Below are 23725 nucleotides of genomic sequence, written 5' to 3'. Positions count from 1 at the left end.
GGCCAATGCAGGGATCGAACACCCGACCTCCAGGCTAGCGAGCCAGCGTCTCACCCACTTAGCCACCGTGACCCTCCGGCTGGATGAGGCTCTATAATGAAATGAAATAGGGTTTAACGTTGTACTGTTCTGCCCCTACTGGGATAATAAAGGTGAACACACGCCATGAGGAAATTTAGATATGTATTGTAACCATATTGTTCTAGCCCCTCCCCCCCCCCGCCTTCCCTGGAGCGTGATGCTACGGCCTATGTTTATTTCGAATTTCATCTGTCATGGTTTCTTTTACGTGTACGGCAATGTATGTACCATCCAAAATTTTTATACGTTGTCCCTTGTCAGTCCCTGCGTCGGACAACATGGAAAAGGGTGAATCACGACATAAAATCCCAACGAACTCTCTCGGCCAACACCGGAATCGAAGACGAAACCTCTAGGTTAGCAAGCGACCGTCTTACTCATTGAGCCACCGCGGCTCCCTCACTTAATATGTTAGTTAACGTGTCAGTGTTATGCCATTCACATCTGATACAAATATGCATAAATATAAAAATCATTTTTCAGATTCATTGAGTGATGTGAATAAGAAAGAAGTTCTACTGAATATGATGATGCTGTTACAATAACTGGTGATGACACTGCCTGGTGTCAGTACATTTGGTAAGGCCTCTGTTGTTTCTTATACATTATTTAGTATTGTTTAGAATAAATGGCCAATGGCACCTTGAACGCTGGTGGGGATAAAGAGGTTTTATGCTCAATTGAAACAAACTAGGTGATTTCGGGACTAACGTGGAGGTCAGTTTTATTTCAATAATTCACTTAGGGAGGAAACCGGAGTACAGGACAAAATCCATGAGGTTGGACAGGCTACCCTACCCCTTGGGGTTGTGGGGTGGCCGCCACCATTGTTGTGTACAAATATCTAAAGAAGAAATCAACCGCTTTCCAGGATTTTGAGTTATAGTTCAAGCCCTGATCTTGTACACGCGAAATTCAAAGATTTATTAGGGTTGTATGTATTGGAGGTTAATATTACCTCAATATAATTAACTCCAAATGACTTCACGGAAGATTGTTCCAGGGCATAGTTGCTATGAGAGGTACAACCTGTAGATGTATAGCTGTATTTTGTATAATTATAGAAAGTACAGATATATGTGTGTAGCTATATTTTGTATATTACAGAAAGTACAGATGGTCGTTTCTACTTTTTTGCTGATAGCCAGACATATTTATATGCTAAAAGTAGTTGTTAAGCTAATGGTATGGAATTAGCTACAGCATCTACTAAAGATGATTATCAGGCTTTGGCGAATTTTTTGTCGGGCAACAGGTAGGTATATTTCAGACAGAATTCACCAGTCGCTTAGTGAACTAAATCGACCGCTAGCGGCATTTTATCGTGTAAATTCACGGATGTTTTAATCACATCAAAATTGGGGTTTTTTTTCATAGCAATATATTTCTATGGTTTTCTTTGGTTTTTACGTCATTAAAACCAAAGAAAGGCCATTATAAGACCGTTTTTCGAAAGTAAGAATTCCAAGTAAAATGTTAAATATTTTGTTCAAAAATTTCGATAAACATCTCTAAGTAGTATCAAATGGACAATAACAGTAGTCTAAATTCTAAACAGTCGGTGTTTATCTCCTAAATATTTCTAGTTTCTTTTGTACATAGCTACCGTTATAATAATACTAGTTTCGTTTTAAATACTAACATTATTGATGCGTGCAGTACAAGTAATTGGAACTGGATAGGTCTGCAGCTTAACACTACTGAGAACAACTACCAATGGATTGACGGAACATTTATGGACGTTGTCAACTGGGGACCCGATGAGCCGTCATCTAGCCCGTACAAGACGTGTGCTTTTATAGACAACGAAGTGAGGGAATGGGCCACTGGTTCGTGTGGTGATCTGAAACATTACGTTTGTGTCGACTTTAACTTAGGTAATAATAGGGCGCATAGCTCTTATTTTGGAACCTTAAAGTACATTAAAATAATTTTAACAGCACATATTAATGAAATGGGGTTTAACGTCCCACTGTTCTTCTTCGACTGGGCTCACATATTAATGTAATAAAACTGATTTATTCAATTTGTAAGCATTTTATTCTAAAATTTATTCAGTTACGTTGGGTAAAATACGTGAACAGTACAAATTGAACATCAGTTCTTTGCGTCCATTCTACACGTTTTATTTTTAAATATTATTTTGTCGTTTGTGAATCAGCCATGTTGAAGTACTCCCGCATTGTCTTGTGGAATGTTTTCTTTGTTCATTACAACTGACGCTCGAAACCATAGAGTACACGACGTCGAGTACTGATTTTAAAATGTGCTTTGTGTCTTAAATTACGATCCCATATTTCCAGGGTAAGATTGAAATGGGTCAATATAGAATTTTAACTTGGAATTGAATGTGGGTCTTGAACTAAGTTTTGGGGATTTGCACATCACGAGTTGTCACTGATGAATGACCAATATACCCATGCAAGGATTGTGTTCTATAAACAAAAACGGAATAAACAACACATGAAAACAACGAATTATAACACGTTTCTGATCTTTCAAAATTATTTCAGTGCCCGTCTATACGTACGGTTTTGACAACGTCTCTTTTGTCGAGGCTCAACAAAAATGTCTACAAAATAAAAGTAGTTTGCCAATAATTACCACAAAAACAGAGGAAAATCGATTGAATGATTTTCTGGATACACTTGGTTTGTCACGGTAGGATTTTCATTTTTTTATACCAGAGAGAGAGAAATGAATTTTAACGTTCACACGACACAGACTAGACGATTTCTGGACAAACATATGGTTCAATTTTATTTCAAGAATTCATTGGACGTAGCGGTCTTTTGAGTGTAGATATGCATCTCATAATCCTCCTGTATAAAGTCTAGTAATAAACACCTATTTGATCAACTACTGTCACCATAGTCATAATTATAACATAGCATGATACTAATGATATGACTATACCGATTTGAAGACACTAGTAAGACGTTGTCTCACTAACCTAGTGGTTCAGTGCTCGATCACTGTGTTGACGGAGAAAGTTCATCGTGTTTTTCGCCGTGGTCCCCCCTTGTCAGTGATGCAGGACTGAGGTTTTCGTCTCATGCGAACGAAAATACGTTGTCCTGTGTACACATTGGCGTGCACATAAACGAACCTTTGGCGGGTGTAATTCGATATTCGACAAGAGCGTAGCGCCGCTGTCTGGGCAAAATTCCTCTCATAGCACACTGTGGCGTAGGACCGTCTTCATTAGTCAACTCAGAGAAGAACAGTAGGGGGTTAAACCCAATGTCATTTCTATACTGATTTGTTTATTATTTATTAAACAGAGATGAAGAGTTGTGGATAGGTCTGTATAGAGATGACACTAATGGTGAATACAGGTGGATGAATGGTGTAGAACTGGCGGACTTCTATAAATGGGCCAAAGGCAGTGGAACAAGTATTGATATCCACCCAGATTCAAAGTTACATGCTTTCACAGAGGGTGGTCCGCGACCATATATTTGCCAAAAGAAAACTAAGGGTGAGTTATCTTTCCAGTCAAGTAGCAACACGATCACATTTCAAGTGGACACGGGTCACCATTGTGCAAACGCTATTTATTGCCCCCCCCCCCCTTTCCCCCTTTTAGCATGGCAAACCTCATACCAGTTTTTGAGCAAAAAGGTGTTGCCACATGTTGCTTCATCTGTGGTAGAAAGCGTTCAACCAACGAAAATTTTGGGAAAAGTTAGAGTCGGCCCAAAGAGACGAGAACTAACATTAAAGTCAATGGGGAAAATTAATAGTTATCTGTATCCATAACTTAAATATTATTCCACGGTAATATAATATATTGGCCAAAACAAAAGACAAAATATCCGGTCAAGCACGCGAACTGTTAGTTTCAAGATAACTAGTCACCTCACAGTAGGATTCCGCTAGATATGGGCACGATTAAATGTCAGATACTTTCGTATCACAAGCTGTTCCAGCTGAAGCGAGGTTACCTTTCTACTAGCATTGTCAAATGCCTGGCTGTTCTATTATCAGCATACACTACACTTTTTTCTGTAGTGGCGTGTCCAGTAACAAATACTATAGGAATGTTTAGGCTTCAGAGTAAAACTGAAAACAGTCGTCTTTTCATTGGAAAGGCACTGTCATCTATGCAACTAGTTAAGTTTCCCCTTAACCTCCCACTCCACGCCTTTAAAATATTAATGCCTCCCCCACCTCCACCCTTAAAGATATAAATATAACCCCTTACACCACGCATTTTAATACATCAATACCCCCACCGAGCCCTCATCATTTAAGATACAACTATAAATACAACTGCTCAATCATCATTCTGCTTTAACATATAAAATGTGAAAGGCAAAAAAACTGTTGCGTAATATCATAATATATATCTTTGGAGCCAATGTGATCCACTAGCCAGGATGAGGCGGTTTATATCCCGGCGTTCCCCTGGTACGTTTTGCCGATGGGACGAAAGGCCAAGATCCACCGATTTAACGTTGGCGTGCACGTATAATAACAACCGAGAGCTGACATTCGAAGCAGATTTCGTCGAAATGCCACTATCTGGACCATTGCCCCCACATAGCACACTATTATGGTGTATGCCTGTCGTCACTTGCCCGATTGGTGCCGCAAAGTGAGAATTTAAACTCGATATAATTCATTCGATTCTTGTTTTAGTTTGTATATCACAGTACCCAAATACATCAGATATATGTTTCAGTTAATAATATTTAAAGTGTCTTATTTTACAGTTGTTCTAAACAGTATCTATAGAAGCTATGAACTGGAAGCCATCAATGCCTATCCATTGAGTTTACCGAGACAAGAAGGTCAAGTGAAGACCAACACAGGGGTGTTTTAAGTTCACACTGAGCGAATCAAACTGTTTAACCTATGGCGATGTCCTTTATGCAACCAACATTGGTGGTCTGCGTTTGTATAAAAGGCTCCTCACAAATCCATAATCTCCTGTGCCAGCCTTTTACTTGATGATGTAAATCAGTGATTTTTAACCAGTGTGCCGCGGCGCACAGGTGTGCCGCGAGATCTTCCTTAGTGTGCCTTAGTTTGAACGGCACACTAAGAAAATGCGAAAAACCACGTGATCCCAATTGAGTATTCACCGTTGTTCATAGCTATTTTTTCTTTATTTAGTTTGAGTCATTCTATGACTAATAACTGTCTACAGTTGTATGTCGTCTGACTTACCATGTTTTTATTTTTCACAATTCAAATATTTTTCATATATGTTTAGCCACGGGTGCCGCTATTTTTTCATGCATTCTAAGGTGTGCTGTTGGCAAAAAAGGTTGAGAACGACTGATGTAAATTTACAGTTGTCTTATTGCACACTCCTCGACCCACTATCTTCACTACATTGGATACAGATCTAACAATATGTAAAATTTCCTGACTGGATTGAAATCAAGTAGCATGGGCTCAAGTTGGGAATGAATGAATGAATGGGGTTTAGTGTCCCACTTTTCTGCGCCAGCTCTTATAGTCTTAATCCATACGCCAGATACTCTACAGTAAAATAGTTCGTTTACATTTAGGCTTAAATTCACATTTCAAATTTTCAATATCACAATTATGCACATAAACGAATATTCATATATAAAAATGCATACATCGAGTGTCATTAGCATAAAAGTATTGATGTTTTGGTATATAACGGTTCGTGTATTGATGTATCTAAATCATAATAATATTACATTATTACATTATAATAAGCACCTTATTTCTGCTTGAGTTGAAGGAATGACACCTTTTTGGCGCGGTGTGCTGTTTGAACTTTGCCAACAGTGCACGACGAATATGTCAAGCTGCCTTTGGTAACCCCTCAAAATTTAAATGATGGCAATCACTGTTGTTCGCAACATGTATGTAATCGTTCGGGTAGGACGAAAACCGAGGTCCCGTGTATGTAAGAGATGCCTTGACAGATGGGATTCGAAATATAAGTAGGCCGTAGTGTCGCTTCCCAGGCAAAATGTTCCTCATAGCACATTATAGAGAGAGAGAAATGGGGTTTAACGTCCACTCGACACAAACTAGGTCATTTCGGGACTAACACATGGTTTAATTTTATTTCAATCATTCGCTTGCGCGTAGGGGTCTTTAGCAGTGGGAGGAAACCGGAGGACCCGGAGAAAACCCACGAGGTTGGACAGGCGACCCTACTCCTTGTCACGTACAACCGGGGAATCGAAACCCCGTTAGTTGACTCAATGACAGACCGTATGATACAGCGCGCGCGTGCTAACCATTCGGCCATCCAACCCCCCTATAACACATTATATGTCGTATTCCTGTCTTCATTAGCCCAGTCGGACGTTAAATCCCATATCACTTTACTTCCGTAACAAACTTCTTATAACTAGTTAGGACGCGAAACTTTATTTCATTTCATTTGTAACATGTGTGACAAAAGTGCACGTCCTATAATTTTAGGCCGCATAATATCCTGAATATAATCTGTAATCATGAGAGAATTTTTAAAAAAAAACCTATCCTTAAAGCCATGCGAATCTTATTCTTAAGGTTATTACATTTAATATAGCTCTCTTTACTGTAAAATAATGGCACCGTACAATGAATAAAATATATAATTTATTATGTGCATAAATATACTCTACTAATTCGTGAAGGCCCTTTGAAAGAGATACGTTTTTAATGATTTCTTAAAGTTATCTTGTAATTTAGAGTTTTTAAAGTGTCTGGTAAATCACCCCATATGCAGTGGACTGGAAACACCGAAGGACCTGTCCGCAAATATTTTTCGTTTTGTTGACGAATAATGACTGGTTGTTTGAATATCGTGTCAGATATCGGTTAGGATTGGTTTTAAGTAATTGATCATTTAACAATGAGATTTCTAGGATAAAAATTATTTTCAATTGTAGACATTAAATATGAGGTGGATTACAGATTATATGTAGAAGATCAATTAAAATGATTCTGATTACACTATTTTGCCTTATTACACTATTTTGCCTATACCGTTTTTTTAGGACTTCGAATTTTGTCTAATGGTTTGGATTGTTCGTACTTGGTTTTATTTTATTTCTAGACGATGTATTTTTTATCTGAAATAAAAAAAAATGACGATGTTGTAGATTTGTAAGATGTAGATTGAAATATCACATCCACAATTCAAAGAAATGATTGTAGTTATTATTTATAGTGATGTTCTATGAATTTCAAGTTAGTAGAAGTGCTGGGGATATTTGCGTATCACGGGATAACAACTTAGCTGGCCAAAAAAATAAACACTAAATTATGTTTACATAAAATGAACTTTGCTTTATATATACTATTCAAAAAAAGTAGGGGATATTTGATTTTTAAGTGTTATTAAAGTCACCTAATGAAACTGACGAAGAAACAAATAACAAAATGAAATGAAGTTCACATTCATCGATTTATTCCAAATGATCGTTAGACTAAGTAAGGCACAGACTGACCATTATAAGGGTAAAATGATACCCGGGGTCAAACAGCAAAGTTACCACAGCATCACAACCAAGTCAGTAACGGGTAAATCCTCCTCTGTTTGCCAAACAAGCATTGATCCGACGTGGCATACTCCTAATGAGACGTCTAAGGTCATTTTGGTCCAGATTGTCCCATTCCTGTTGCAACGCAGCAGCAAGTTCTTGGACATTGGCAGGACGTTGTTGACGTTGACGTAACCTCTGTCCAAGCATGTCCCAGACATGCTCGATGGGGGAGAGATCGGGACTCAGTGCTGGCCAAGGTAATGTGGTGATGTTCTGTTGTTGGAGGTAACCTGTAACGATCCTGGCCCTGTGACATCTTGCGTTGTCAGCCTGGAAGATGAAACGGCGGCCATGACGTCGTGCGAACGGCACAACATGGACTGCCAAGATGTTGTCCCGGTAGTACTGCCCTGTAACACGCCCTGCAACAACATGTAAAGCAGTTCTTCCAGCAACAGTGATGCCTCCCCACACCATAACAGAACCACCCCCAAATCGATCATGTCTGATGACGTTAACGTCTTGGAAGCGCTCGTTTCGACGACGCCACACCCTCCTACGTCTGTCCAAAAAATCAACAGTGAACCTTGACTCATCTGAAAACATCACATTGCTCCAGCGTCGATTATTCCAGTGTTGACGATCCCTACACCAACGACGTCTTGCCTGAATGTGATGATCTCTCAAACAAGGGATCACGCGAGGACGTCGGGCGCGAAGGTGACCCCTATGCAGTCGATTCCGAATCGTCTGGCCACTCACTCTCACACCAGTGTCTGTTTGAAGACGAGCGCTGATCTGATTTGCTGTGATGACACGATTTCTCAAGGCCAAGGTACGGATAAATCGATCCTCGGCTTGAGTTGTTGCCCTTGGTCGACCTGAGCGTGGTCTGTCCTGTACAGATTGTGTATCACGGTATCTGGACCATAGCCTGCTTATGACAGACTGAGAAACATTCATCGTCCGCGCCACAACCGCCTGTGTTGTGCCGATCTGTAGCATGCCAAGGGCACGTAACCTTTCATTTTGGGTAAGCCGACGCATATCAAAATTTGTTTTCTGGTCACTAAAACAATTAAACTGATGTTTCCACCCTGGAATTCAATGCCACAATGACTGTAACATTCAAAGTCAGAGTCGTGCAAATCTTGGGTTGGACCCCCATGATGATCCCAAGCATCACCTGCATTCCATGCGGTAGCTATTGGTGCGTTTGGGCGTCACATGTAACTGGAAATGTTTCTTCTGTTAGGTTCTATAGTGCCTTTTTTCGTAGTCATTTGCATATTTTAGTATTATGCCCCCAAAATCAAATATCCCCTACTTTTTTTGAATAGTATAGTTGACAAAAGTTTAACGCCCCATGTATGGGATTAATCCATATAAGCTTAGTACTATTTTAATGATCTTTTTTTAAAATTTAAAACGGGATAAGGATTATTAGAAACAATAAACAAACTTATTGAATTTATATTCAAGACTCAGTTTGTGCCATTATATGCTTATATGCTTTTATCAACATGTTTTTGTTTTAACAAAATGAGTCCGAGGAATTGGAATAAACAGTGTCGAAACCTCTTACGTCTTAAGTTCGTTAGACTGATAAAAAGTTTACATCTGATTATGTCAACGCGGGAATAAATAGTAATACAGTATTAAGAATAAATTTTACGAATTAACGTTAACATTTCTGAAAGGTTTTTGTGGGCACGGGAAAGACCCGACTGCATAGCGCTCTGTGGGTTAGCAATTAAACATTATTATCCATGGAATTAATTCTAGAAGCTGTAAAACCCATATTGCTTCCTGCATACACGTGCACCCACCCAAACCAACACCCAACCAGTTTAGAACCTCAGTGAACTGTTACAAATAGTGCATCAGCAATATCATCATCTCGTTTCCTCTAGCATATCTGTGACGTGAGTATAGACTTCATTTCCTTGGGATTGGTCGGCGTGGTATCCCTTTGTCAGTGGTTCTGATAAGTTCTTGTCATGCTAACGGTGGGAAAACCGAGTAGACATGCGGGCGCATGTGAAAGAACAGCTGGCAGATGCAATTAGACAAAGATCTGGCGGGTACGCCGCTATAAATGGTGGAGAAAAGTACGACATTTCATTTGTGTTCGTGATAGTTAAAATAAAACACAACAAGAGCGAAAAGAAATTCATTATAGCAGTTTATATATTATGACAATAGTTATTACGCCATTAGATGACAAAATGAAATTACTACATTTATTATAGTTATTGTTTGTAACGTCTTACGTTACATTATTACAATGTATTACATAAAACAAGACATATAAGTCATTACGTATATACTCCCAGTTTATTCGTTATTACATTACCCATACTGTATGTATCTATGGAGATTATTTAGTCTAGAGCCGCGGTGGCTCAGTGAGTATGACGTTGTCTCGCTAACCTGGAGGTCCCATGTTCGATCTCAGTGTTGGCAGAGAAAGTCTATCGGGATTTACCTGTGTTGTTCCCCTTGTCAGTGGTGCAGGGCAGGGGCCAGGCAAGGGACAACGTATATTCGTTTAGATGGGGTGAAAAACCGAGGTCAATTGTACATAACTGAACCATTATTGACAGTTTGAATATGATATAACAGTAGTCAGCAGAGCCGGTGTCAGGATAATTTCCCTCACAGCACACTGCATGGCGTATGTCCGTCTTCATTATCCCAGTTGGAGTAGAAGGACGTTAAACCCTATTTCGTTTATACTGTAATACTATGTGTATATACGGGGATTAATTAGTTCTCTGAATGATGTTCTGTTCAGTGTATTGAAGTCGTTACCTACATACGATTGGCAGCAAGAGTTATGCTAATTAGGTACCTTGCCAGATAACTCGGCAAAGATCCGAAGCTAATTTTCCGAAAACGTGGCACCAATAAATCATCCCTTTGTTTCCATATTAGGATAGGGAGACCCATCTACGCCATAATGCCTCATGCTTTCTTGATTAAGTTAACTTTAGAATATCATATTAAAATTTAAAACGGTTGTCTTATACTGTGTCGCTAAGAATACTAGAGCCATTGCTAGCTTTGGTAGTTTTATAATGGTTTCGTCCCGTTCGAAAAACGCTGCTTTTTTTTTCTCTTTTTCAATTCAGCGTACATATCAGAGACTGTATGTGATAAAGGTCTGAATATTGATTTTTTCCCCATAACAATTGTTAGTAATCAAAACTAATTCGAAAGTTGCGAGTAGACCGGTGTGTAAATCTTTAAGACTCACGAAAATTGAAAATCGGCCTTAATTCTGTTAAATTTCAAACCGATTTTTGAAAAATTTATATTTTTTATAGCCAGGGACATATTTGATCAGATAAAAATAGAATTTAGAAAATATGATATTTCTATTTTTCCTTGAAATTTTTTCTAAAGTTGGATAGCCGACGTATATCCGATTCCAGCGATATAAGCTTTGCTGCCAATTGTTCAGCTTTATTTTACGAAGAGCATGTAAATATCTTAGTTATGTATGTGTGAAGGTGGGGGTAGTTTGTATCCGCTCATCATAACGTTTCGGTATTGTGTAAATCTTAAGCATTGCGTGCAATTCTAGTTATTATTATTATTATTATTATTATTTAAAAGATATATTTCAGCTACAATTTATATCTAAGATATAAATTATTAAAATTCTCCATTACGTCATCTATCAAATCGTTGCTTAGAAACCACAATGAAACATCATCACAAACCAAACAAGAGGTAGCAGAAAAGATGAGTTTGTCAGTATCCCAACTCCTGCAGCTGAAACATACAAGGTCACAATGATCAGCTGAAATCCAGGCCCAGTAGTGACGAGTGTGGTGTACGAAACAGGGTTTGCCAGCTATGGATTTTTGTAAATGAATACTTAGAATGTATTACAGGAGTCGGCCCTACCTGTATTGGTATTAAAGGTGTAGGCCTTACCTATATTGGTATTAAAGGTGTAGGCCCTAGCTCTATTGGTATTAAAGGTATAGGCTCTACCTGTAATGGTATTAAAGGTCTGGGCCCTACCTGTAATGGTATTATGAAGGTGTAGACCCTGCCAGCTACGGATTTTTGTAAATGATTACTTAAGATGAATTATGGACATATCATGGCGTAAATACCATAGCCCTTGCATGAAATCATAATCATCATATATCATTTCTCAACAGTCCTAGCTACTTTCAGATGACCCACGCGGGATTCTTTGGCGGGTTCCGTGCACTCCGTTACCATTCATGGCCATTACGTGTAGCCATTTAATTTGTCATAAATAAAGATTTTATCTCCCCACCCCGATCCCCGGCATCAGACCACAACTTACCAGGGCAACCTAGCTTTTTCATTTCTTCTGTTGATAAACAATGTTTATAAAGCTTCGTTAACTCCCTGAAATAAGTAATTATTTTAATTCTAATTTATAACATTTACAGACCATCAATTTAATATAACAAAAGGAAAAAAAACAATTTGCAACTAAAATCTGAGTTTAAAATTAGTTTCATCGAAATGATATGAGAACAATCAAGCATTAACTTGCACAGAACTTGGGAATTATTCAGATCAAAGCAGATAGTCTATTTATGGTCTATTCTATTCTAATGTCGCACCGAAAATTGCCTTACGTGTTTGTGCTGTTTTACACCGCTTAAGTGGGGGGTTTAAATGTCACTAGCGTTGGGGGTTAAACAGGTTTAAGTGAGAAGTTAACATGTCCCTAGAGCTGAAGGGTAAATTTAAGGGAGAGGTTAACTTTTCTCTAGCGTTGTACGGGTAAACAGATTTAAGTGAGGGGTTAATATTTTTCTAGCTTTGAAGGGCAAAATATTTAAGTGAGAGGTTAAATTTTCTCTGGCGTTGTAAGGGTACACAGATTTAAGTGAGGGGTTAACATTTTTCTAGTTTTGAAGGGTAAAAATATTTAAGTGGGAGATTAACATCTTTAGCGTCGAAAGGGTACACAGATTTACATGACTTGTTAAAGATACATTATGGGAGATAAGATAAAGAGATGGCAGTTCTCGCTATAATAGTTAAAAACTAGATAGTGTAAAGGTAATTTGCTGGAAATTTCAGTCAAATTGATCCACTATGAGCCGAGAAAGAAGCGGGTGAAATTTTTGCATAGTCTCGGTCATCATTACTAAAATCATTAATGTAAACAGCATAGTCTCGATTATCCACTTTTTCTGATTTAATTATCAACGGCCGTTAGCGGCATATAGGAATCTAATCCAGCCAACATCGAAGGCTAGCCTTGACATCGAGAGTTTATTATGGTCTGGATAAGTTAATTAATGTCTAATTGATAATTTAGATAACATTTCAGGCCTAAAGAAAGACTTGTAATAAGCAGATTTTGCTCTTGCATAATGCATGTTTAACAATTCTTTAGCGTTGTAAGAGTAAACATATGTAAAGCGAGAGGTTAAAGTTGCAATTGCAAATTTTCAAGTTATATTCTTAAAATGTATTAAAATAAAGCCTTAAAATAGATGGTATTCATAAACAGTCCTACCTTGTTAAAGAATAATCCTATTAATCCTATAATTCGCTATTGCCAGCTGAGAAATTAGCAAAAATATCATTTTTAACTTCAAATTCCAACGTTGGAAAATGGCTGCCCCATGTTGCCAATAGCAAAACAGGGGAGGTAATTGTGTTGTTATTTCCTGTGTCATAGATTTTTAAGGGTGGGAAATAATGCCCATGATCGTATAATAGTGATTTGATAACCTACTGAGCAAAAGACATAGAAATAATTATGTTTTGACTTTCTTAGAAAATTTGAAATTCTCGCTTTAACCTTTCTCTCGCGTTGAATGGTAAACAGAATTAGATGAGAGGGTAGCATTTTTCTAGCGTTGAGGGGTAAACAGATTTAAGTGAGATGTTAACATTTCTCTAGCGTTAAAGGTTTACACAGATTAAAGCGAGAGGTTAGCATTTGTCTAGCGTTGAAGGGGTAAAATATTTAAGTGACAGGTTATCACTTCGCTAGCATTGTAATCGTTAACAAATGTAAGTGATAGGTTAACATTTCTCTAACGTTGAAGAGAAAAAATATTAAAGTGAGGGTTTAACCTTTCTCTAGCGTTGATACGTAAAATATTTGATTGAGGAATTAACATTTCACTAGGGACGAAGAGGTAAAAGTATTTAGATGAGGGCTTAATATTTCGTCAACGAGGAAGGGGTGCACAGATTTGAGTGACAACAATGGATTTGCTACAGATCGGAAGTATCATGTCGATATGGAGTTTAGCAAAATACATAGCATGACTATTACCAAGTAATATAATAGTTATAGACTGAATATTATCAAGTCTTGATCATACAGTAACACAATAGTATAGTCTGATAAGTATCACGACTTGATTAATACAATAGTTATAATATAGCCTTCATAGTTATAATATAGTCTTGATTACTATCATGACTTGATTAATACAATAGTTATAATATAGCCTTCATATTACCCAGGTTGAGGTTAACCGTATACATATAGCGCTAATTTGGGGAACGCGCAAATTAAACACACAAGTTCTATGAATACAGTTGCTTCTCTGGTCGTTATTAAGCAATGATAAAATATAAAATATTACGAGACAACCTGCAAAAACAACTATACTTGATTAATAACGACCAATATAATATAAACATTTGAACTTACTGACAGTCTTTACCGGATGTTACTACGTTTAAACAGTCTTTGTCTGTGTTGTTAGACTGGTGAACTGTGGAATATATCAACGATATATATATATATATTTATTTATATGTATTTGCATTCTATGAATAATCCCCAGATAAAGCAGAGACTGGGTAATCAGTAGCAAAACAGAGATAAAAAAGAGACTAGGCAATCGAGAATTATCTCCCTTTTTCGGAATATTTGTCATCAGGAAGTGATGAAATGTAGTTTGATATCGCGATTGCATCCAGGGTCATCAATGTAATATATTAACGATATATATTTATGTATTAAAGGTACAGGCCCCACCCGTATTGGTATTAAAGGTGTAGACAGTACCTGTACTGGTATTAAATGTGTAGGCCCTGTCTGTATTGATTGCAGGTGTAGACCCTACCTGTATTGGTATTAAATTTGTACGCCCTACCAATATTGGTATTAAATGGGGGGGGGGGGTCAAATGGTTAGCACGTGCGTGCTGTATTATAAGGCCTGTCATTGAGTCAACTGGCGTGGTTTCGAATCCCCGGTTGTACATGACAAGGAGTAGGGTCGCCTGTCCAACCTCGTGGGTTTTCTCCGGGTCCTCCGGTTTCCTCCCACTGCTAAAGACCCCTACGCGCAAGCGAATTATTGAAATAAAATTAAACCATATGTTAGTCCCGAAATGACCTAGTTTGTGTCGAGTGGGCGTTAATCTATAATCTCTCTCTCTGGTATTAAATGTGTAGACCCTATCTATATCGGTATTAAAGTTGTAGGCCCTAAATGTATTGGTCTTAAAGGTGTGGGCCATACCTGTATGTGGTATTAAAGGTGTGGGCCCTATCTGTAATGGTATTACATGTGTACACCCTACCCGTATTATTATTAACGGTGTAAGCCCTACTGTATTTTTTTATTAAAGGTGCTGGTCCTACATGTATTGGTATTAAATGTGTAGACCCTACCTGTATTGATATAAAAGGTGTCGACCCTACCTGTAGTCGTATTTAAGGTTATATTAAGACTGTGTTGATCAAACGCCCCTAAAATACATCTCAGATCTGTAACGGTTTTAGTGTTTAAATGTAGAGTTGAGCTTGTAAAATAAGAACAGTTGTTATTGTTGAGGGCCTCGTTATTTTCAGTTGTGGCTTCAAGATATGCTGACCAATTTGGGTTTAATGGGGGCGATCGCCATTCCCATCGCCACCCCTCACTCATAATACTAGCTTCTCCACTACATACAATTGACGATGGTAGATAATCAATGCGTCTAATCACCTCCATTTTCAGATTGCTTGGTTCATCTGTAAAAATAATATCCATATTGTCTTCAAAGATATGTTACTATTATTTTATATCTATTTCGGTATATAGGAAACCAAAAGCTTGAATTTAAAAATATAAAAATATTTTCACAATAATATGTTTTCACGGTAAATCTAATGGCGGTGGGTTTTTTTTTGTATTTGTTGCAGTACTGAATAATGATGACATTGACAATTGATCACGTTGCGATATTTCACCCTTGCAAATTCGGGTAACTAAAACTAATTTAATACTTTGGTCGCCATACATATACCCTTGGGTATAATTGCAAGCTTTGGAATAAGTATGCTTGCTATATGTCTTGTTTTATCATAATATATAATTATTTTTGACATCTACTCTGCCTTTTTCTAGGGATACCGGCTATACTAGCGGCACTTTGGTAAGTGGTAATTGTTTATACATGTAGATATATATATTATAAACTGCTTTACTGCCCATACACACTGTCTGTACGGACGGCCGTAAACATTGTAAACTGACTGACTTACTTTTTATACTGACGGCTGTAGATATTTCACACTGGTTTGCTTTCTAGGTCGTTAATAACGTAAACTGACTTACGTTCTGGCGGACGGTGGTATATATTGTAAACAGACCTACGTTGTAATTATTGTAAATTGACGTCTTTTATAACGGGTGGTTGTAAATATTGTAAACTGATTTACTTGCTAACGACCGGTTGTATACATTGAAAACTGACATATTTGTCAACGACCGATCGTTACTTTTTAACCGAAAGTTGCAATTATTATGACTTACTTTCTGCACATAAGATTGTAGCTATTGTAAACTGACCTAAATGCTAGCATACTGACGATAGGTTGTAATTATTGTACACTAACATGCATTCTGAGGGTAGATCGTAATTATTGTAAACTAACTTACGTGCTATACAGACAGTTGTAAATGGTATCCCTGCAGTGGCATTGGAATCTGATTCGTTAAAATTACATCGAAACTGTACGCCATTTTCTTGTGCCTTTGCCAAGTAGGTCAAGGTTGTTCGTGTTTCACCCGGACAGACTAATGTAGTCCCGTTTTCAGGTGGATCTGACAATCGTCCAACCGTAACGTTATCAGTAAAGGGAAACGACTGCCATGGTAACCTGTCTTCGGGAAGTCGCCATTGCCAGGTCCAATTAGTCGCAATACCACTACATTCCAGTCTAATCTTAGCATGAATTGGATACACGGATTGCTCGGGTTGACGAACAACCATGGATGGTCCACCTTGTAAATATAAATAATAAAATGAAGGTTAATATGATGCCTGCTTTGAAACAATCATCATTCACACTGTGAGGAAACGTTTGATTTATATCAGCCATAGAAACTGCAGTTTTATTCACTAATGGAATCAAATAACCTGGTTGGTTCATGGTGTCGTGAATTAGATGGGGAGGGGATGGGGGTAGATTATGATGAAAGGGTTTGGAAGTTTCATAAGAGAGCTTCATGGTAGAATAGATAGGGACAATGGGTCGACGTATTATCACATTTTTTGCTGGGACCATAAACTCATCTTATTCTTTGACACAATGCATTTAGACAAAAACCCAAGCCTCTGCCAATTTAAGTACGATCGACGTGTAACTTGACGACATCCATGTTCTTTGGACACTTATGCGGTGACGTCATGCATGGTTCATGGTCCATATAGCAAGCTTGTACCTCTTTCCCTATAAGGATCAATGACATTGTATGTTATGACCGGGGTTTATGGATGGAATTAGTCAGACTTGTATAGTTACTGTATTACCTAGACTCGATTAGTTGATATAACACGTGATATTGGATGAGATGAATAATTGTTATCAAGATCTGTTTTGCACGTAAAGAGTAATTAATGCCTTAGAAGAATGAATAATAAATATAAATGCCGATGTGACATTTCTGACCGATAATTTAAATTTCTCACGCCTTAATATGTACTTATATTGAATTAAGAAAATTTAACGCTGTACTAAGAAAACAAAATCAGAATACCTACTCTAGATAATCTCCCGATCAGTTTTCTCCGCTACCAAAAAAGGCTGGCAGAGGCTTGTTATGCTCGAGGAGCTTAGATGGATGAAATTTCAATTTATCATAACTTTGTAAATGCTAAGCGGACAGAATTAAACCATTTTTGGATCGAAATTCTATAATACAATACTGAAGTTTGCAAGCGCTAAATGGCATATCGAGCTCATTGTGGAACGGCTTGACATGTTTCAAAAATAAAAGAACCAACACAAAACTATTATACCAAATACCATATTTGATCGTGCCCGATAGTAAGTGCAGGGGGACCTCCTCACCACACCTTAACAAAATGCACAAGACGAACCCCCGGACACGATACAAACAGACCTATCAAGCAATGCACTACAAACGTATATATCACACCAGGATAATACATCCGGGGAGGTGGGGGGGGGGGAGGGAAAGGTGGCTTTACAATCCCGGTAACCAATTAAATATTATAAGCTACGGACTTCATAAAAGGAGGCTGATATAAAACTCCAATAGTCAAATATGTTCTAGAAGACTGGATGTGTTCTGCCTCATACACGATACTCGGCATCGAACTCGAGTTGCCGAAAAATTTATGCTGTAATTGCTTGTACTCGCACACACCATGTTCACAATTAGAAAAATACAACATACTGTGGGCTCTAGAGGCTTACAAACTGTATATTATTCATATTTTGAGAAAATCAAGGGCCATAATTCAAGATGTTGCGGGCTGATGCAGACCAAATCCATTTTGATCCTTAATCTGTAAAATTTCATCTTAATCGTGACATAAACTAATGTCAACAGACGCACAAGCATCTATAAGTTCCAATGTACGGAAGGACGTACTTAAACGACAACATATCACGTCCACATATTACCACAATAGGTAGAGTGAGTAAAATTCTGTGAAAGAAAACGTGGAATATTTTGACAATTTAAGTAACTTGACTTGCTTAATGACCCTAAATGAACACATTATGAAAATGTTAGCGCACTTGATTTGAACCATTGTTACAGGTATCCATCTCAATAAGTGTATCAAGTCGTGGTGTTTGTTACCTCACTGTCGCTAATGGGTGTATCAAATCGTGGTGTTTGTTACCTCACTATCGCTAATAAGTGTATCGAATTGTGGTGTTTGTTACCTCACTATCGCTGATAAGTGTATCGAATTGTGGTGTTTTTTACCTCACTATCGTTGATAAATTATCGAATCGTGGTGTTTGTTACCTCACTATCGTTGATAAATTATCGAATAGTGGTGTTTGTTACCTCACTATCACTGATAAGTGTATGGAATTGTGGTGTTTGTTGCTTCAGTATTGCTAATAAGTGTTCCGAAGTGTTGTGTTTGATATTTCACTATCGTTGATAAGTGTATGGTATCGTAATTAAAATGGATATCAAGTACACTACAACGTAAACTTACCTGTCTTTAGATGAAAATCGCCTTGTAAGTTTTGAATTCCCGCGTCATTCAAAACGTGAATTACACATCTGTATTTCCCTGCATCTGAACAATCTGGTTGTTTAATTGTCAAGATTGCTTTGGTAAAAACGGATCTTGTTGATATCATGTGAAGGCTATATTTTTTTGGTGAAATCCCTGGTCCAGGAACAACAGTACCGTTGCCTACAATCCCTAATAAAATTCTAGATTCTGTTGTGTTTACAGGTATTTTCTGTATTTCAACTGAACGTATTGCGTCGCTAGGCGAGGGCGTGTTTAGTGAACATTCTACGGTTAATGTATTATCGTTGTTTGTTACATAAATATGGATAGCATCAACATCTGTAAAGAAAAGATCAGTATGTTAATGACAAACATTCCCATAGGGATTAGCGAACACTGCTCACAATTTAGATTTATCTTCATTTGGATATATCGCATCCGCGTAGGGGTCTTCAGCAGAAGGCGGGGGGTGGGGGCCTGTGGTCTCGTTGAATAGAAACCACACATTGGACGCGTTGACAGGCATTATGATCTACAACTTCAGCCTTCCAGGTCTCAAAATAAAGAACGTCACAAAATCTCCGTGTAAAGGTCATGTGTACACCACCCAGACTTCTATATTTTTGGTAAATATTTATATTGTTTTGGTTTAGCAAACGGTATTTTGTTTCACATACACGAACGCAAGATCTTTAAAATTATCAGAATAGTTCAATGAACCTATTCGAAATACGCCCACACAGCAGTTTTGTCTCAGCAGCAGATTATCCAAATGGAAAACTTGGACGTTGACTAAATTTAATAAGGATCTAACATCCTTCAATGAATCTAATCTCCCCAAGCTTCTTCGGGCATATAATATATCTCTGTAACAGAGATGAAAAAAATGGGGTTTAACGTCCACTCGACACAAACTAGGTCATTTCGAGATTACCATATGGTTCAATTTTATTTCAATAATTCGCTTGCACGTGGGGTCTTGGGAGAAAACCGGATTATCCAGAGAAATCCATGAGGTTGGACAGGCGACCCTACTTTGCTTGTCACGAACAACCGAGGAATGGAAACCATGCCAGTTGACTCAATGACAGACGTTATGATACAACGCGCGCTAACCATTCGGCCATCCAACCCCCTCTTTGTAACAGAAAGTCTTAGAATCATCTCGGTCATAGAACACTGAATATCGATAGTGTTCATCCTCTCATTACCCCAACTATTCAAACCAAATTTTAAAAATCCGTTAAAAGCTGAAGTCTCTATGCGTCAACAAGATTTTCCTAGAAAAACGGATTTTTAAAATTTCTTTTGAAGAGTTAAGGTCATAAGAGGATGAACCTCATCGATATTTAGCACTCAGTGACAGCCAGTTCCCGAGTGCTAAAAATTGATGGGGTTCATCCTCTTATGACCCTCTTCAAACCAAATTTGAAAAATAAATCTGTTAAAAACTGTAGTCTATATCGCGTTAACAAGATTTTCGTAAAGGGAAAAAATCCGTCTAAAACTGTAGCCTCTGTGCGTTAAAGGGCCAATTGTTGACGATCGGTAGGATCGAAGGACGGGCATCAGTGACGACATAAATGTTGGCGTATAAAAGTGGTATATTAAGTGAAATAGGTTTCTCAAACAACTTACTAGTTAAATATATAGTTATGTCCTGGTTATGACTTTCCAAACCTGCGGCTGTACATCGAAATTGTTTACCATTATCTTCACCTTTCACATTATAACTTAAGAAACTGCTTGTCGAATATTGGCACCCTTCAGTTTCCGGTCGAGTAACAATAGTGGATATATCCTCCTCGGAATGAACGTAAGCCCTCCATGATGATTTAGAATTAGATCTCCATAACCAGGAGATATTTTGTGGAGGGTTGCCGATATCCCCCTCGCATTTGAATGTGAGAAGATCACCGACTGTAGAAAAGTACGTGTTTGGTGTTTTACTTGTACTGATACTGGTAGGAACAACTGTAATAAACAGAGTATTATACTATTAGTAGGAAAACTGTAATAACAGAGTATTAACCAAGGAAAAAACTGTAATAAATGGAGTATTATACTATGAAATTGAAATGAAATGGGGGTTAACGTCCTACTGTTCTGCTCCGACTGGACTATATGAAGACGGCTGGTAGGAAATACTGTAGTAAACACAGTAGGAAAATTGTAATAAATAAAGAGAGTATTGGTGGGGGAAAAACTGTAATAAACAGAGTATCAGTAGGAAAAACTGTAATAAACAGAGCATTTAACTACTGGTAGGTAAACTGTTTGTGGGGTTCAGGGGGTTGGTGGGGCTTAAGGTAGGAGCAAGGGGTTGGTGGGGTTGAAGGTCGAGATGTTTCAGACTGGTTTCCTCTTGTCAGCAGCACAGGATCAAGGGTCGGTTAAATAAAAGCCGCTCGTCGTTCGGGTGGCTCAATAAACAAACAAACTTACGGACATCTGTGACGGTTTTAGTTTCCTGTAAACCTTGAAGGTTATCTTCTGTGGTCCCGGACGTAATACAACCATACACGTCGTGGACTCTACAAGATGGACTCTCCGCAATTTCTAGATACGAATTCAGCGGTGCTGATATGTCAAATGAACCCATGACAGTAACGCCGTCTTCACTCCGTGAAAGCCAAGATTTATCAATTATCCAACTTTCTGATTCTCGGCCTCTGTGACGGTAAATCCGTATTTCGTCAAGTCTGGTATAACCAGCATCTACTTGCGGTGAACATCTCAATTTTAATTGTCCGGCGCTTGGTAGATTTAGAATTTGTAATTGACCGGACGTGATAGCTAAAAAATATTTTTAAAAATATATCCAGTAATTTATAATCAAGGCAGCAAAAAAACAAAAAAACAACAACAACATACAAAAAGCAAAGTCTTTAACAGTCACCGGAGATAACGTTCAAGATGGGTGCACGCAATTTGAAAGTCTTTTAATCTGGGGTTTTCCCAATTAGCCGCGAAATGTTGACGAGAAATTAAACCCAGTTACCTTGCATAAACCATTTCTTTATCATATAGCAATTATGGACATGTCTTCTGTGTTCAACAAACTTTGCTTGCCTGCTACTCATTATAGTCAATACATTCTCTGGTATTTTCTTCAATCTGGCTTTTTCGGGAATATTTAATGCATTTGTACTGTAGATCAAGTGTGGGCTGTGGCTTGTAATCGTTTGCGAGAAGTCGTGACAACATACAATTTAACACTAGCTAGTCAGCAAAATATAACACAAAAGATCTACAGTAAATGCAATTATGTATGTGCTATGGCGTACAAGGGGTCAAAGGGATTAATGTATCAGTTGGGCTCGTGTTGGTGCCTGGGTATGGAGGTGATGGACACTGACGGAGAATCCCTCGTTTGACTCTCAAGGTACGGTGGTACCTTTATCGTGTGATTCTCAGAGTACGGAGATGGTGGACATTGCCGGGGAAATCCTTCACAAGACTCTCAAGGTAAGAAGGTGATGGACACTGCTGGGAAATCCCTCGTATGACTCTCAAGGTCAGGAGGTGTTCACAAGTAGGATATACAAACATATGTTTTGATACATGAGCTCGGACTATAACGCGTCTATACGCTTACGTACCGATGTCGGATTTGGCGTGTTTCTTACCTCTAGAGTATAGAGTAGTTGAGAAACTGTAGGCCTCGAAATCTCCTAAAATACATTTGAACTCTATTCCTCTATCTGTCATGGTATGTTTCAAAGTTGAAGTGGTAAACGAGTTACAACCAAACTGTTGCGAGCTATAACTGGTGGTAATGTTATCCGGGTACTGGTAAGGCAGCCATGTTTTATTCAACGGATCGTCTCGCCATTGCCATGTCCAATTCTTTAAGGGAATTCCTACATACCCCGAACATTTTACTTCTACTGAAGAATTAATAGCATACACACCTTCTCGATCTGACATAGCTAACCCTCTGGGATCAGCTGTAACATACACAAACACAAAGATGGGTCAGCTGTAACAGTACATATACATATAATTAACAGAAATTGAATTGTAATTAATTATACTACTTGTAGCAACATAAATTGTATTCTTTGGTTTTTGGCAGTTTAAAGTAAAAAGAAGTGAATGGATCCGGGGCGTAATATCATCCAAAGCCTTCGACATTGAACACACGCACGAATTATTTGTCAATTTAAGTCAACATTGATGTTGTGATCTTACCGGGAAAAGATGGGCCTCTGATATCCAATATTTAAAGCAAAATTTACATTTTACCATTGGTACACGAATCGTGTACCATAATGCGTTTCAGCGCCATTTGTAACAAGGGTCTCAAAGACAGAGGCTAGACATATTCCACAAGTCATGTCAAACGGTGACGCCATATTCTTATCTGGAGAGCATGCGCAATAAATACTATCGGTGTAGACTGGAATAACCAGACGCTAGAGATTGCCATTCGATTGAGACTTCTGGCGTATTTTGCCGAACATAACTGATTTGAAATTAGAGCAAAAACGGAAACGATTGAATGTAAATCAGTTTATATACATTCATATTATATTATTATATGCGTTGCTACCCATTTGTGTCAATTTCTAGGTCCCAAATATTAGCGATTTAGCTCCTTTAATACAGAGCAGTGCCAACCAAGTTAAATCTATCGTACTGTATTTGATGATTGGAGATCATTGGCATAGTGAATACCGCATCAACCGACCGTATGATTAT

At 38.1% G+C, this 23725-nt stretch overlaps 1 protein-coding gene and 1 long non-coding RNA gene across 2 annotated transcripts; both read right to left on the bottom strand.

Annotated features, from left to right (window-relative positions):
* Positions 1-9824: 9824 nt before the first annotated feature.
* On the bottom strand, positions 9825-19316 carry LOC126829857 (uncharacterized). The gene is made up of 6 exons (XM_050560024.2): positions 18998-19316; positions 16453-16797; positions 15231-15542; positions 14230-14293; positions 11881-11945; positions 9825-11330 (listed from the first exon to the last, which is right to left on the bottom strand). Exons 1-6 carry the CDS (start codon positions 19143-19145, stop codon positions 11248-11250), a joined length of 1017 nt encoding a protein of 338 aa, XP_050415981.2. The 5' UTR covers positions 19146-19316; the 3' UTR covers positions 9825-11247.
* Positions 19317-20665: 1349 nt separating this feature from the next.
* On the bottom strand, positions 20666-22900 carry LOC126829866 (uncharacterized). Its single transcript, XR_007683569.2, has 3 exons — positions 22651-22900; positions 21467-21817; positions 20666-20995 (listed from the first exon to the last, which is right to left on the bottom strand). It is a non-coding gene; the product is annotated as an uncharacterized LOC126829866 (long non-coding RNA).
* Between the last annotated feature and the right edge of the window lie 825 nt (positions 22901-23725).

This window comes from Patella vulgata, chromosome 8 (assembly GCF_932274485.2).
Source record: "Patella vulgata chromosome 8, xgPatVulg1.2, whole genome shotgun sequence".
In the NCBI taxonomy this organism is placed as follows: domain Eukaryota; kingdom Metazoa; phylum Mollusca; class Gastropoda; family Patellidae; genus Patella; species Patella vulgata.
Note: the sequence above shows the minus strand (reverse complement) of the source record. Positions and strands in the feature narration are given on the sequence as shown.

Bases quoted from the DNA above. Each gene is read 5' to 3' on its own strand.
- LOC126829857 (XM_050560024.2), bottom strand. From the start codon at position 19,145: ATGATATCAACAAGATCCGTTTTTACCAAAGCAATCTTGACAATTAAA. The intron at 14,294-15,230 runs GTAGGGTCGACA...TATATTCCACAG, and splicing joins AACCTTAAATACGACTACAG to TTCACCAGTCTAACAACACA. The intron at 11,331-11,880 runs GTAAGTTGTGGT...TGTATGTTTCAG, and splicing joins GAAAAAGCTAGGTTGCCCTG to CTGCAGGAGTTGGGATACTG.